Below are 14899 nucleotides of genomic sequence, written 5' to 3' on the forward strand. Positions count from 1 at the left end.
CATCTTTTTTTCAAAACTTAGATTGAATCCAGGTTTCATTTTGTATGAAGTGTGGTGTTCATTTATCCCACAGTTCCAGAGGTAAGGCTAAAGACAACTCAGTCCTGGAAGATATTGACTGAGTGTGAAGAACAAAAGACCTTTGGCTTTTCTCTTTCCATTTCCTTTATAAGAGAAGTATAGCGTTGTATAAATTTATTCTACTGGTCCATATTTAAAATTTGATCCAATATCTTTATAGAGGGGAATAGCCGTGCTAATCCCTGCAGAATAATTAGTAGGACAGTTATTCTACCGGTGGAGAGAAATTTTTATAGTGACTGGCATGGATTCAGGTGGATTTTCCCTCAAGTTTCATTGAGGTGGACTTAGAAAAGGTCATCTGGACTTGGAACAGGTCATCAAACCATGGATCTAGGCTCCTTTTCACGTATCTGCGTATGACTACACTATAAACTGGATTCACTCGATGCACAGCACTTGAATTAGGATCTGGAATGGATGAAAACATGTTTAGTCACCACATTAAATCTTTACTGCATGGCCTGGACATAAGCTGCCGTAGTACAGTGTTGCATCTGTAACACTTGTGGGAAGTACAGACCTGTCTTTGGGGTACTAATAAAATGGACTTCAAGAGGGGACATGCCTGTCTTTCTATTTGGAGTGTGTCTGACTGAAAAGAGTGCAAGGGACAAGAACTCTACCCAGTTCTTTACTGTGCCCTCCTTGGCAGTTTGAATTTTTAGCTTAATTGTCCCATGTAACCTCTCTACTTTCCACTGCTTTGTGGATAATAAGAGGTATGGAATGTCTCTTCTATTCCCAGAGACTGCATTATTTCTCCAGTGAAGTGTGGAGATTACTTTCTATTTTTTCTGGGACACTATATCCACAAATTAGTTTCTTCATTAGTTGTTTTAGCTTTGCCACTTTTTATTGGGTAGTCTTTTGGACATCCAGAAAGTAAATTTACACATGCCAGGACATATTCATATACTTATACCTTGGGTAGTGGTATGTAGTCAATCTGCAGTCTCTGAAATGGGTAGAGAGGCCTTTGCGTAGCTTTCTTTGGGACTTCTACTGTTTTACCTGGATTGTAGTGATGAGCGTGCACTAAAATGCTCGGGCACTCATTGCTCGAGTCGAGCAAATTGGAAAACTTGAGTGCTCGTCCCAAGGAACAAGCCCAATGTAAGTCTATGGGAAACCCGAGCATTTTTCAGGCGGCTCCCCTCGGCAGTCTGCAGAGGGCCTAAAAATTGCCCAAATCGATGGGAGCAGTGCTCAAATGACTTCGGGACAGCATGGGCAAGACCCCTCAAAGCATTTCTGACTCCCAGGTCACTTCTGTCAACAACATTGTCAGAGGTATTACGCCACTTTTAGAGACTCACAATAAAACATACCAAAACTAAACCAAAATGGATTTTCCTGGGAAATATGTTAAGGACCATCCTTTCCATGACATCTACAATGTATATAAACCAAAATAAATAACCAAAAACAAAAATACTCCTCCACACCTTGGGCTATGTTCACACGTAGCGTTTTTTATGCGTTTTTGCACTTTTGCATTGATTTCAAGCTAGACAAATGCATTCATCAGAAAATTTCATTTTAACATTTTACAACCTTATCTGGCCATGTGGTGTGTGACACATCATCAGACACATGCATACAGTGCTGAAAAGTCAAAGGAACAGCATGGGGAAGAACTCTGGAAGTGTCTGTGACTCCCAGGTCACTGCCTAAAAGTGTGCCCATCATGAGTGATCCTTGGCGCATGCAAAGATACCTCCCGCCATGAACCTGTCATGGCAGACTTGCAACAATCACCGTCCACGTCCTTGTCCCACTGCAGCTTTCAGTTGTCCCTACCCCATTCCTTGGAATACAAGCGGAAGTATGCAGCCAGCCACCCACCCACCTACAGGCTGCAATACTATACTGCCAAATTTTTGACACCTGCTTTCACTTGAAATGTGGCATTTTAGGCTCGTGAAGGCGGAAGCTATTCACAACCTCATGCCGGCGGCGGCCGGGTGTCGATACTTGGTCACCAGCCGTCACTATATTTCCCGGAATTTCCTCGGCCTTCCACAAGCACGAGTCCCACAACATTACCCGTGCCCTACCCAGTGCACTTACTGGGAAGGACCACCTAAACACAAACATGTAGACAGCTGAATGTTGCCAGGGATGGTACCGAGCCAATCTACAACTTTTTTTGCTGAGAGTTGTATTTAGCTCGGTGAAAGGACTGGCATAGAGGGAAACCCTATCTACCCTACATGTCATTTCTCACAGGAAGTCCTGTAATGAAGCTTGTAGCAGAAGCAGTGGCAGCCTCTCCAACATCAACTCGCCCTTGTCGGTGGTACTTTGACACACACATCTTTCTTTGCGCATTTAATTTCTTAAATACAGAGATGGACAATGGCCTGATCTGTAATGCATTTTGAGAAATAACATGCATAAGCATGGCCGATCCACAATTAAAAAGCAGCCATAACAAGTCCGGGAACCTTCCCTTACACTTTTCTTAGCCAGGGCTGCTTTTCCGCAGGGTTGGATGGGCCCACCAGAGAACCGGAAACTTCTCCGGTGGGCCCTGGCTTCTCCTTCAGGAGTGTTAATAGTGACGGGGAGAGGGGGTGAGGCCATGATGATGATAGAGGTCACATCTGCTTAGTTTTCTGTTACTTGGAATGCAAGTGCAAGTATGCAGCCAGCCACCTACCCACCCACAGGCCGCAACACTAAACTGCCATATTTCTGAACAGCTTTTTGTACTTGAAATATAGCCTTTTAAGCTTGTGGAGGTGGAAGCTTTTCACAACCTTATGCCAACGGCGGCCGGGTGTCCATACTCTGTCCCCAGCCACCACTATATTTCCCGGTATCGCCTCCGCCTTCCATAAACACGCATCCGACAACATTACCCGTGCCTTCCCCAGTGCAATTACTGGGAAGGACCGCCTAACCACAAACACTTGGACAGGTGAATATGGCCAGGGATGGTACGGAGCCAGTCCACAAATTTTTTTGCTGACAGTTATATTTAGCTCGGTGAAATGACTGGCTTAGAGGGAAACCCTATTTACCCTGAATGTCATTTCTATCAGGAAGTCCTGTAATGCAGCTTGTGGCAGAAGCAATGGCAGCCCGTCCAACATAAACTCGCCCTTGTCGGTGGTGCTTTGACACACACATCTTTCTTTGCGCATTTAATTTCTTGAATACAGAGTTGGACAATGGCCTGATCTGTAATGCGGTTTGAGAAATAACATGCATAAGCATGGCCGATCTACATTAAAAAAGCAGCCAAAGAGTGTCCGGAAACCTTCCCCCACACTTTTCTTAGCCAGGACAGCTTTTCGGCAGGGTTGGACGGACCCACCAGAGAACCGGAGACTCCTCCGGTGGGCCCTGGCTTCTTCTTCAGGAGAGTTCATAGTGCCGAGGTGAGGCCATGATGATGATAGAGGCCACCATCTGCTTAGTTTTCTGTTACTTGGAATGCAAGTGCAAGAATACAGCCAGCCACCCACCCAACCACAGGCCGCAACACTAAACTGCCAGATTTCTTGGCAGCTTTTTGCACTTGAAATATGGCCTTTTAAGCTCAAGGAGGTGGAAGCTTTTCACAACCTCATGCCGGCGGTGGCAAGGTGTCCATACTCAGTGTGTTTCCTCCTCAGTAAATGTAGATCTATTTGGTTTTCATACTTGAAAAAGACGCCGGTACGGCATTGAAATGCGTTGTTAATAAAATGCCTTTTTCATCATCATCATCTCTGAAGAATTGAATCACTTCAGCAGCGCAGCCCACCTACGTGTTTATCCAACTGGATCCTCCTCAGTAAAACAGCAGTCATAGAGTGTCCGGGAACCTTTCCACACACTTTTCTTAGCTAGGACTGCTTCTTGGCAGAGTTGGACGGTCCCACCAGAGAATCCTCTGGTGTGCCTTGGCTTCTACCTTTGCAGCTGCTATGGGGCTCTTGAATGGGTGAGAAAGGTTAGCCCTCAGAATCAAATCCTCTGGTGGGCATGTTTTTCAATCTGAAAAAGCTTCTCAGTGGGAGTTGTATTTCACCACAGCCATACTCTTTAGCTCGGTGAAAGGACTGGCATAGAGGGAAAATATATCTACCCCAGCTGTCATTTCTCCATCACCAGGTTCCCCCCATTGTCACACATGACCATGCCTGGCTGTATGTTCAGCGGTGAGAGCCACAGATAAGGCTGCTGTGTTACAGCTTTCAACAACTCTGCAGCGCTGGGAAACCTTTCAAATAAGCATTAAGCAAGTTATCTTCAGCACAGCCTGTTGCCGCTTGTCCAAGGCAGTACTGCAGTGCTGTCGGATTATGACTGATGTGGTGATTTCGGAGATGGAGGAGGTGCATGAGCTGAACAATGTGATTACATTGTTGTTAAATTGTTGACGCTGTTTTTAATACTAAAGAAAGATCCTATTGTTTTGTTTTTTTTAAGGTTTTTTTTTAAGACAAATGCATTCAACAGGAATTGTCATTTTAACATTTTGCAACCTTATCTGGCAATGTGGTGTGTGACACATCATCAGACACATCCTGTTTTATTTATGATGGAGGGACTCTGAAAGTCATAAAGCCTATTTTTATAGGGACATCAGACGGCCCTTACTATTCTTAAAAGGCCATCAGTCGGCCCTAGCTATTGTTAGAGAGCCATCAGCCGGCTATGATTTGTTGTTCCCATTATTAACAAATGGGTCTCCTATACTGTTATTGCGTATCCAGTGAATGCAAGGGCTGCCAAAAATTTGGACGCAACCTAATACCCCTTTGAAGAGACATATAGGAGGGTCTCAGTAAAAAAAAAATGTTCCCATAATAAAGGAGCGGGTCTCCTATAGTTGTTATACCCATGCTGTGACTGCATGGGCTGCCAAAATTTGAGAAAGACCCCAATAAGAATTTAAAGACACATAGAGCAGGGCCACAGTAACAAGGTACGACATGTTCCCTTTAGAAAGGAGAGGGCCTGCTATATAGTTATAGGGTATGCAGTGAGTCCAATGGCTGACAATTTTAGGAAAAACCCCACTAAGAACTTAAAGACACACAAAGCAGGGACACAGTAACAAATACAACATGTTCCCATTAGAAAGGAGAGAGTCTGCTATACAGTTATAGGGTAAGCAGTGAGTCCAATGGCTGACCAATTTTAGTAAAGACACCACTAAGAATTTAAAGACACATGGAGCAGGGCCACATTAACAAGGTATGACATGTTCCCATTAGAAAGGAGAGGGTCTGCTATACAGTTATAGGATATGCAGTGAGTCCAATGGCTGACCAATTTTAGTAAAAACACTACTAAGAATTTAAAGACACATGGAGCAGGGCCACAGTAACAAGGTCCGACATGTTCCCATTAGAAAGGAGAGGGCCTGCTATACCGTTATAGGGTATGCAGTGAGTCCAATGGCTGACCAATTTTAGTAAAAACACCACTAAGAATTTAAAGACACATGGAGCAGGGCCAGAGTAACAAGGTACGACATGTTCCAATTAGAAAGGAGAGAGTCTGCTTTACAGTTATAGGGTATGCAGTGAGTCCAATGGCTGTCCAATTTTTAGGAGGGTCTCAGTAAAAAAAATGTTCCCATTATAAAGGAGCGGGTCTCCTTTAGTGGTAATACCCATGTTGTGACTGCAAGGGCTGCCAAAATTTTAGGAAAAACCCCACTAAGAATTTAAAGACACATGGAGCAGGTTCACAGTAACAAGGTACGGCATGTTCCCATTAGGAAGGAGAGGGTCTGCTATACAGTTATAGGATATGCAGTGAGTCCAACGGCTAACAATTTTAGGAAAAACTTCACTAAGAATTTAAAGACACACATAGCAGGGCCACAGTAACAAGGTACGATATGTTCCCATTAGAAAGGAGAGGCTCTGCTATACAGTTATAGTTTATGCAGTGAATCCAATGGCTGACCAATTTTAGGAAATACCTCACTAAGAATTTAATGACACACCGAGCTGGGCCACAGTAATGACAAATTCCCATTAGAAAGGCGAGAGTCTCCTATAGTGTTGGCCTATGCAGTAAATGCAAGGGCTGCCTATAATTTGGAGGCACTTCAATGCCCCTTTGAAGAGACGTGAGGAGGGCCTCATAAAAAAATTTTCCCATTAGAAAGGAGAGGTCCTCCTATACTTGAAATGCCCATGCACTAAGTGTATGGGCTGACAAACATTTACCCCTGGGGGGTATACATGAACATACTATATAAAAAATTATTTTTACGGGCATCATAAACAATCTTTACAAAAATTAAGTGCGTGTTGCATCACGGACAACGGTCACCCTGGTGATAAGGTGGTGGAGGATGAGGAGAAGGAGGAGGACAAGAGCAAATAGCCAAAATCAGGAAGCGTATACCCATGTGTGGGTGTGAAAAGGTGAATGGGTATACAACTCCGAAGAAAAGACACTGGATTGGAGTTTATGTTACGATGCTATTATTCGGTGGTGTTGAGAAGTCTGGCCCAATCCAGCCCTTGTTCATTTTGATGAATATCCAGTAACCTTTCTTGTGCAAGATGAATGTAACGCGAGGGTTATGGGAAAGGTAGCAGAACATAAAGTCTGCCATATGTGCCAAGGTCCCTACTGCCAACATTTACCTGTCTTCATCATGATTTCTTCTCTACAACTCCTCCTCCTCATCCTCAATCTCTTCCTCCTCTTTCCCTTTCTCAGTCCATCGAAGTAGGAGAGATGGGTCGAAGCTTGTGTGGGTACTAGCCTCTTTTGTGCTCTTGGCCCGCTCTTGTTGCTCCTCCTCTTCCTCAGCCTCCACCTCCTCATTGTTGCCAAATCTGCGCTGAAAAGGTACAGCAACTTCAAAGGAAAGGATTTCAGCAGCACAAACAAACAGGTCAGCAGAGCAAAGCTTCAGGTATAGAATGAAACTCTATCAGGAGCATCACCTGGTGGAAGGAGAGGCTACCTAAAGGCTAGGGGGAGGAGACTCACATTAACTTACATCATGCAGGACAGGCAATAGAACTGGCATTAACTCATGCAGTACTAGGGGAAATATGACAGTTAAAGTTAAAGCAGCATCTAGAATAGACCGCAGATACTTAGCACTACACTCTGTTCCAAATTATTATGCAAAAAGTGTTTAGGAGTGATAAGGTAAGAATTTTTTTGTTTGTGAGTTAAACTCATTGATGGTGATGTGTGTCAGTGCTCTTTATATTACTGTAAGCAGTTGCAGACACCTGTGCTAGATAGTTTGGCAGTTGTTTCCAATGAAAGGCAAGACTACTTAAGAAGGATGTCCCACATTATTAAGCAGCCTACATTTTCTGCCAAAATGGGAAAGAAAAAGGATGTGTCGGCTGCTGAGAAGCAACAAATTGTGGAGTGCTTAGGTCAAGGTATGACTACAATCAACATTGCCAAGACACTTCATCCTGATCATCGCACAATCAAGAATTATGTAGCTGATTCACAGCACACACGTGTGCGTGCTGATAAGGGAAAATTGAGGACTCTTTCCTACAGGCAATTATGTCAGGTTAAAAGAGCAGTGGCAAAAATGCCTAGTCATAGCAGCAGACTAGTTTTTGAAGCTGCTGGTGCCTCCAAGATGCAGGGTCCTTCAGAGGTTTGCAGCTGTGCGTAAGACATCCTGTCGACCTCCTCTATCCACTGCACACAAGCAAAAACGGCTCCAGTGGGCCAAACAATATATGAAGACTGACTTCAAAACTGTTTTGTTCACGGATGAGTGCTGTGCAACGCTCGATGGTCCAGATGGATGGAGTGGAGGATGGCTGGTTGATGGACACCCCATGCAAACACGGCTACGGCGCCAACAAGGAGGAGGTGGAGTAATGTTTTGGGCTGGAATCATGGGGAGAGAGACTGTCGGCCCCTTTAGGATCCCTGAAGGGTTAAAGATGAACTCCATAATGTATGTTGAGTTTCTCAAACAGCACTTCCTGCCATGGTTCAAGAAGAAGAACCGTGTATTCCTTAGCAAGATCATTTTCATGCATGATAATGCACCGTCTCATGCTGTACATAACACATCTGCATCTCTGGCTGCTATGGGAATAAAAGGGGACAAACTTATGGTGTGGCCCCCATGCTCCCCTGACCTCAACCCCATTGAGAACCTCTGGAGCATCATCAAAAGGAGTGTCTATGATGGCGGGAGGCGGTTCACATCTAAGCAACAGCTCTGGGAGGGTATTCTGTCCTCATGCAAAACAACTGAAGCAGATACCATCCAAAACCTGACAAATTCAATGGACGAGAGAGTTCAGAAGCTCCTTTCCAACAAGGGGTCCTATGTGCAAATGTAACATCACCTAGAATAAAGTTTTGAGTTGAAAACTGTTTGATTTCACTTTGTAATAACCTGCTAATGCTTATAATTTCAAAAATGACCATTTTTTTTGTTCTTTATTAAAATTAAAAGATTGAAAACTCTGCTGTGCATAATAATTTGGAACATGCATTTTGAGTGCAGTTTGAGTGTTTTATTTTTTTAAAAATATACTGTTATCATAGGCAGTTTGTACAAAAACAGTTCAGTTGTACTCTAATAGTTATTTGACTGGAAAATTACAATGACTGCAATTCATATAGGTAATTTGGGAAAATCTGAGAAAATTTTATATATACAGTATATATATATATATATAATTATATATATATAAATACATATATATATATATATATATATATATATATATATATATACAGTACAGACCAAAAGTTTGGACACACCTTCTCATTTAAAGATGTTTCTGTATTTTCATGATTTTGAAAATTGTACATTCACACTGAAGGCATCAAAACTATGAATTAACACATGTGGAATTATATACTTAACAAAAGAGTGTGAAACAACTGAAAATATGTCTTATATTCTTGGTTCTTCAAAGTAGCCACCTTTTGCTTTGATGACTGCTTTGCACACTCTTGGCATTCTCTTGATGAGCTTCAAGAGGTAGTCACCGGAAATGGTTTTCACTTCACTGGTGTGCCCTGTCAGGTTTAGTAAGTGGGATTTCTTGCCTTATAAATGGGGTTGGGAAAATCAGTTGTGTTGTGCAGAAGTCAGGTGGATATACAGCTGATAGTCCTACTGAATAGACTGTTAGAATTTGTACTATGGCAAGAAAAAAGCAGCTAAGTAAAGAAAAACGAGTGGCCATCATTACTTTAAGAAATGAAGGTCAGTCAGTGCGAAAAATTGGGAAAACTTTGAAAGTGTCCCCAAGTGCAGTTGCAAAAACCATCAAGTGCTACAAAGAAACTGGCTCACATGAGGACCACCCCAGGAAAGGAAGACCAAGAGTCACCTCTGCTTCTGAGGATAAGTTTATCCAAGTCACCAGCCTCAGAAATTGCAGGTTAACAGCAGCTCAGATTAGAGACCAGGTCAATGCCACACAGAGTTCTAGCGGCAGACACATCTCTACAACAACTGTTAAGAGGAGACTTTGTGCAGCAGGCCTTCATGGTAAAATAGCTGCTAGGAAACCACTACTAAGGACCGGCAAAAAGCAGAAGAGACTTGTTTGGGCTAAAGAACACAAGGAATGGACATTAGACCAGTGGAAATCTGTGCTTTGGTCTGATGAGTCCAAATTTGAGATCTTTAGTTCCAACCACCGTGTGTTTGTGCGACGCAGAAAAGGTGAACGGATGGACTCTACACGCCTGGTTCCCACCGTGAAGCATGGAGGAGGAGGTGTGATGGTGTGGGGGGGCTTTGCTGGTTACACTGTTGGGGATTTATTTAAAATTGAAGGCATACTGAACCAGCATGGCTACCACAGCATCTTGCAGTGGCATGCTATTCCATGCGGTTTGTGTTTAGTTGGACCATCATTTATTTTTCAACAGGACAATGACCCCAAACACACCTCCAGGCTGTGTAAGAGCTATTTGACCAAGAAAGAGAGTGATGGGGGGCTACGCCAGATGACCTGGCCTCCACAGTCACCAGACCTGAACCCAATCGAGATGGTTTGGGGTGAGCTGGACCGCAGAGTGAAGGCAAAAGGGCCAACAAGGGCTCAGCATCTCTGGGAACTCCTTCAAGATTGTTTTAAGACCATTTCCGGTGACGACCTCTTGAAGCTCATCAAGAGAATGCCAAGAGTGTGCAAAGCCATCATCAAAGCAAAAGGTGGCTACTTTGAAGAACCTAGAATATAAGACATATTTTCAGTTGTTTCACACTTTTTTGTTAAGTATATAATTCCACTTGTGTTAATTCATAGTTTTGATGCCTTCAGTGTGAATGTACAATTTTCATAGTCATGAAAATACAGAAAAATCTTTAAATGAGAAGGTGTATCCAAACTTTTGGTCTGTTCTGTATATATAATATATATATACAGCATATATATACACTGCTCAAAAAAATAAAGGGAACACTCAAATAACACATCCTAGATCTGAATGAATGAAATATTCTCATTGAATACTTTGTTCTGTTCAAAGCTGAATGTGCTGACAAGAAAATCACGCACAAATCATCAATGGAAATCAAATTTATTAACCAATGAAGGCCTGGATTTGGAGTCACCCTCAAAATTAAAGTGGAAAAACACACTACAGGCTGATCCAACTTTGATCTAATGTCCTTAAAACAAGTCAAAATGAGGCTCAGTATAGTGTGTGACCTCCACTTGCCAGTAAGACCTTCCAACAATGCCTGGGCATGCTCCTGGTGAGGTTGCGGATGGTCTTCCGTCGGATCTCCTCCCAGACCTGGACTAAAGCCTCCGCCAACTCCTGGACAGTCTGTAGTGCAGCGTAGCGTTGGTGGATGGAGCGAGACATTATGTCCCAGATGTGTTCAATCGGATTCAGGTCTGGGGAAAGGGTGGGCCAGTCCATAGCTTCAATGCCTTCATCTTGCAGGAACTGCTGACACACTCCAGCCACATGAGGTCGGCATGGCCCTGCATTAGGAGGAACCCAGGGCCAACCGCACCAGCATATGGTCTCACAAGGGGTCTGAGGATCTCAAATCGGTACCTAGTGGCAGTCAGGCAACCTCTGGCGAGCACATGGTGGGCTGTGCGTCCCTCCAAAGAAATGCCACCCCACACCATTACTGACCCACTGCCAAACCGGTCATGCTGAAGAATATTGCAGTCAGCAGATCGCTCTCCACGGCGTCTCCAGACTCTGTCACGTCTGTCACATCTGTGATGAGCACAGGGCGCCACTGGCGACTTTGCCAATCCTGGTGTTCTGTGGCAAATGCCAAGCGTCCTGCATGGTGTTAGGCTGTGAGCACAACCCCCATCTGTGGATGTTGGGCCCTCATACCACCCTCATGGAGTCGGCTTCTAACCGTTTGTGCAGACACATGCACATTTGTGGCCTGCTGGAGGTCATTTTGCAGGGCTCTGGCAGTGCTCCTCCTGTTCCTTCTTGCACAAATGCTGAGGTAGTGGTCCTGCTGCTGGGTTGTTGCCCTCCTTCGGCCCCCTCCACGTCTCCTGGTGTACTGGCCTGTCTCCTGGTAGCACCTCCAGCCTCTGGACACTGATTCTGGATGAGCTGCACTACCTGAAAACTTCAGTGGGTTGTAGAGTCCGTCTCATGCTACCACGAATGTGAAAGCACAGCCAACATTCAAAAGTGACCAAAACATCAGCCAGAAAGCATTGGTACTGAGATGTGGTAAGTGGTTCCCACCTACAGAACCACTCCTTTTTTGAATGGGTCTTGAAAATTGCCAATAATTTCCATCTATTGTCTATTCCATTTGCACAACAGCATGTGAAATTGATTGTCCATCAATGTTGCTTCCTAAGTGGACAGTTTGATTTCACAGAAGTTTGACTTACTTGGAGTTATATTCGGTTGTTTAAGTGTTCCCTTTATATTTTTGAGCAGTGTATATACAACTGAACTAACAGTACTCCTGAGGACTAATCCAGCTGCATATATTCAGTGGTGATAGCAGGAGTTAGGCAGGCAGGCAGTCTATGTGGCAGACTTCAGTGCATATAGTGCAAGACGGTCCATTGAACGGCCTGTTAGTATAGGTACTCCACAACATATATATATATATATATATCCATCTGAACTAACAGTCCTCCTGAGGACTAATCCAGCTGCATATAATCAGTTCTAGGCAGGCAGTGTATGTGGCAAACTGCAGTGAATGATACAGCAGAAGAGGGTCCATTGAATATCCTGTCTGCTGATGCTGTACAGGTACAGTCATATGAAAAAGTTTGGGCACCCCTATTAATCTTAAGCTTAATGTTTTATAAAAATTGGTGTTTTTGCAACAGCTATTTCAGTTTGATATATGTAATAACTGTTGGATACAGTAATGTTTCTGCCTTGAAATGAGGTTTATTGTACTAACAGAAAATGTGCAATCTGCATTCAAACAAAATTTGACAGGTGCATAAGTATGGGCACCTCACCAGAAAAGTGACATTAATATTTAGTAGATCCTCCTTTTGCAAAAATAACAGCCTCTAGTCGCTTCCTGTAGCTTTTAATGAGTTCCTGGATCCTGGATGAAGGTATTTTTGACCATTCCTCTTTACAAAACAATTCCAGTTGAGTTAAGTTTGATGGTCGCCGAGCATGGACAGCCCTCTTCAAATGATCCCACAGATGTTCAATGATATTCAGGTCTGGGGACTGGGATGGCCATTCCAGAACATTGTAATTGTTCCTCTGCATGAATGCCTGAGTAGATTTGGAGCGGTGTTTTGGATCATTGTCTTGCTGAAAGATCCATCCACTGCGTAACTTCAACTTTATCACTGATTCTTGAACACTATTGCCAAGAATCTGCTGATACTGAGTGGAATCCATGCGTCCCTCAACTTTAAAAAGATTCCCAGTGCCGGCATTGACCACACAGCCCCAAAGCATGATGGAACCTCCACCAAATTTTACTGTGGGTAGCAAGTGTTTTTCTTGGAATGCTGTGTTTTTTTGCCACCATGCATAACGCCTTTTTGTATGACCAAACAACTCAATCTTGGTTTCATCAGTCCACAGGACCTTCTTCCAAAAAGAAATAGGCTTCTTCAAATGTGCTTTTGCATACCTCAGCCGACTCTGTTTGTGCGTACTTGCAGAATCGGCTTCTTTCGCATCACTCTCCCATACAGCTTCTCCTTGTGCAAAGTGCGTTGTATAGTTGACCGATGCACAGTGACACCATCTGCAGCAAGTTGATGCCGCAGCTCTCTGGAGGTGGTCTGAGGATTGTCCTTGACAGATCTCACCATTCTTCTTCTCTGCCTTTCTGATGTTTTTCTTGTCCTGACACTTCTGGCCTTAACAAGAACTGTCCCTATGTTCTTCCATTTCCTTACTATGTTCCTCACAGTGGAAACTGACAGGTTAAATCTCTGAGACAGCTTTTTGTATCCTTACCCTGAACAACTATGTTGAATAATCTTTGTTTTCAGATCATTTGACAGTTGTTTTGAGGAGCCCATGATGCCACTCTTCAGAGGAGATTCAAACAGGAGAACAACTTGCAAGTGGCCACTTTAAGTAGCTTTTCTCATGATTGCATACACCTGGCTATAAAGTTCAAAGCTCAATGAGGTCACAAAACCAAAAAAAGTGCTTTAGTAGATCAGTAAAAAGTAGGCAGGAGTATTTAAAACAAGAAAATGATAAGGGTGCCCATACTTATGCACTGGTCAAATTTTGTTTGAATGCAGATTGCACATTTTCTGTTAGCACAATAAACCTCATTTCAAGGCAGAAACATTACTGTGTCCAACAGTTATTACATATATCAAACTGAAATAGCTGTTGCAAAAACACCAATTTTTATAAAACATTAAGCTTAAGATTAATAGGGGTGCCCAAACTTTTTCATATGACTGTATTTCTAGACATAGAAACGAAAAAAAAATTACCTTAATCCTTTTTATTTGCTTAAAAAGCAATCTAGAGTACACCATTTTTCTGCTCCATTTGCTTGTTCTCACTGCAGAATAAATCCAGATCTGTTCCATATTTCAGCGATAAAAATCTATAAATTTAAACTGAATGTGAAAAATATTGGCCTCCTTTTACATTCTTTTGCAGTGTGTCGGTAAAGCTATTCACACTAGGTGTCTGTGAAGAATAGTATTAGGAAATTACAGGCCTGCTACTTAAAACCGTGGTTCTCTGTCAGACATATCACCTATAAGACTGTTCCAAAATCAGACATTTCTTCCATTTTCATTACGTCACAGTGTATTGGTCAAGCTATTCATAGAATCATAGAATCATAGAATGGTAGAGTTGGAAGGGACCTCCTGGGTCATCTGGTCCAACCCCCTGCTCAAAGCAGGATTCACTAGATCATCTCAGACAGATGTCTGTCCAGCCTCTGTTTGAAGACGTCCATTGAAGGGGAACTCACCACCTCTCGTGGCAGCCTGTTCCACTCATTAATCACCCTAACTGTCAAAAAGTTTTTTCTAATATCTAATCTGTGTCTCCTCCCATTTAGTTTCATCCCATTGCTTCTAGTCTTTCCTTGTGCAAATGAGAATAAAGATGATCCTTCTACAATGTGACAGCCCTTGACATATTTGTAGACAGCTATTAAGTCTCCTCTCAGTCTTCTTTTTTGCAAGCTAAACATTCCCAAATCCTGCAACCGTTCCTCATAGGACATGGTTTGCAGACCAGTCACCATTCTGGTCGCTCTTCTCTGAACTTGCTCCAGTTTGTCTATGTCTTTTTTAAAATGTGGTGCCCAAAACTGTACACAGTATTCCAGATGAGGTCTGACCAAAGAGGAGTAAAGACCGATAATGACTTCACGTGATCTAGACTGTATGCTTCTGTTAATACATCCCAGAAT

At 43.0% G+C, this 14899-nt stretch overlaps 1 protein-coding gene across 1 annotated transcript in view; it reads right to left on the minus strand.

Moving 5' to 3' along the window:
* Positions 1-6712: 6712 nt before the first annotated feature.
* LOC141167584 (olfactory receptor 1500-like) overlaps positions 6713-14899 on the minus strand; it is a 30104-nt gene continuing 21917 nt past the window's right edge. The window contains exon 4 of the mRNA XM_073654973.1: positions 6713-6889. Within this exon, the coding sequence (XP_073511074.1) occupies positions 6713-6889 (177 nt within the window). The remainder of the gene's footprint in view (positions 6890-14899) is intronic.

This window comes from Phyllobates terribilis, unplaced genomic scaffold (assembly GCF_046119375.1).
Source record: "Phyllobates terribilis strain yellow unplaced genomic scaffold, ASM4611937v1 Scaffold_11__3_contigs__length_659146591, whole genome shotgun sequence".
NCBI classification, from domain to species: Eukaryota; Metazoa; Chordata; class Amphibia; order Anura; family Dendrobatidae; genus Phyllobates; species Phyllobates terribilis.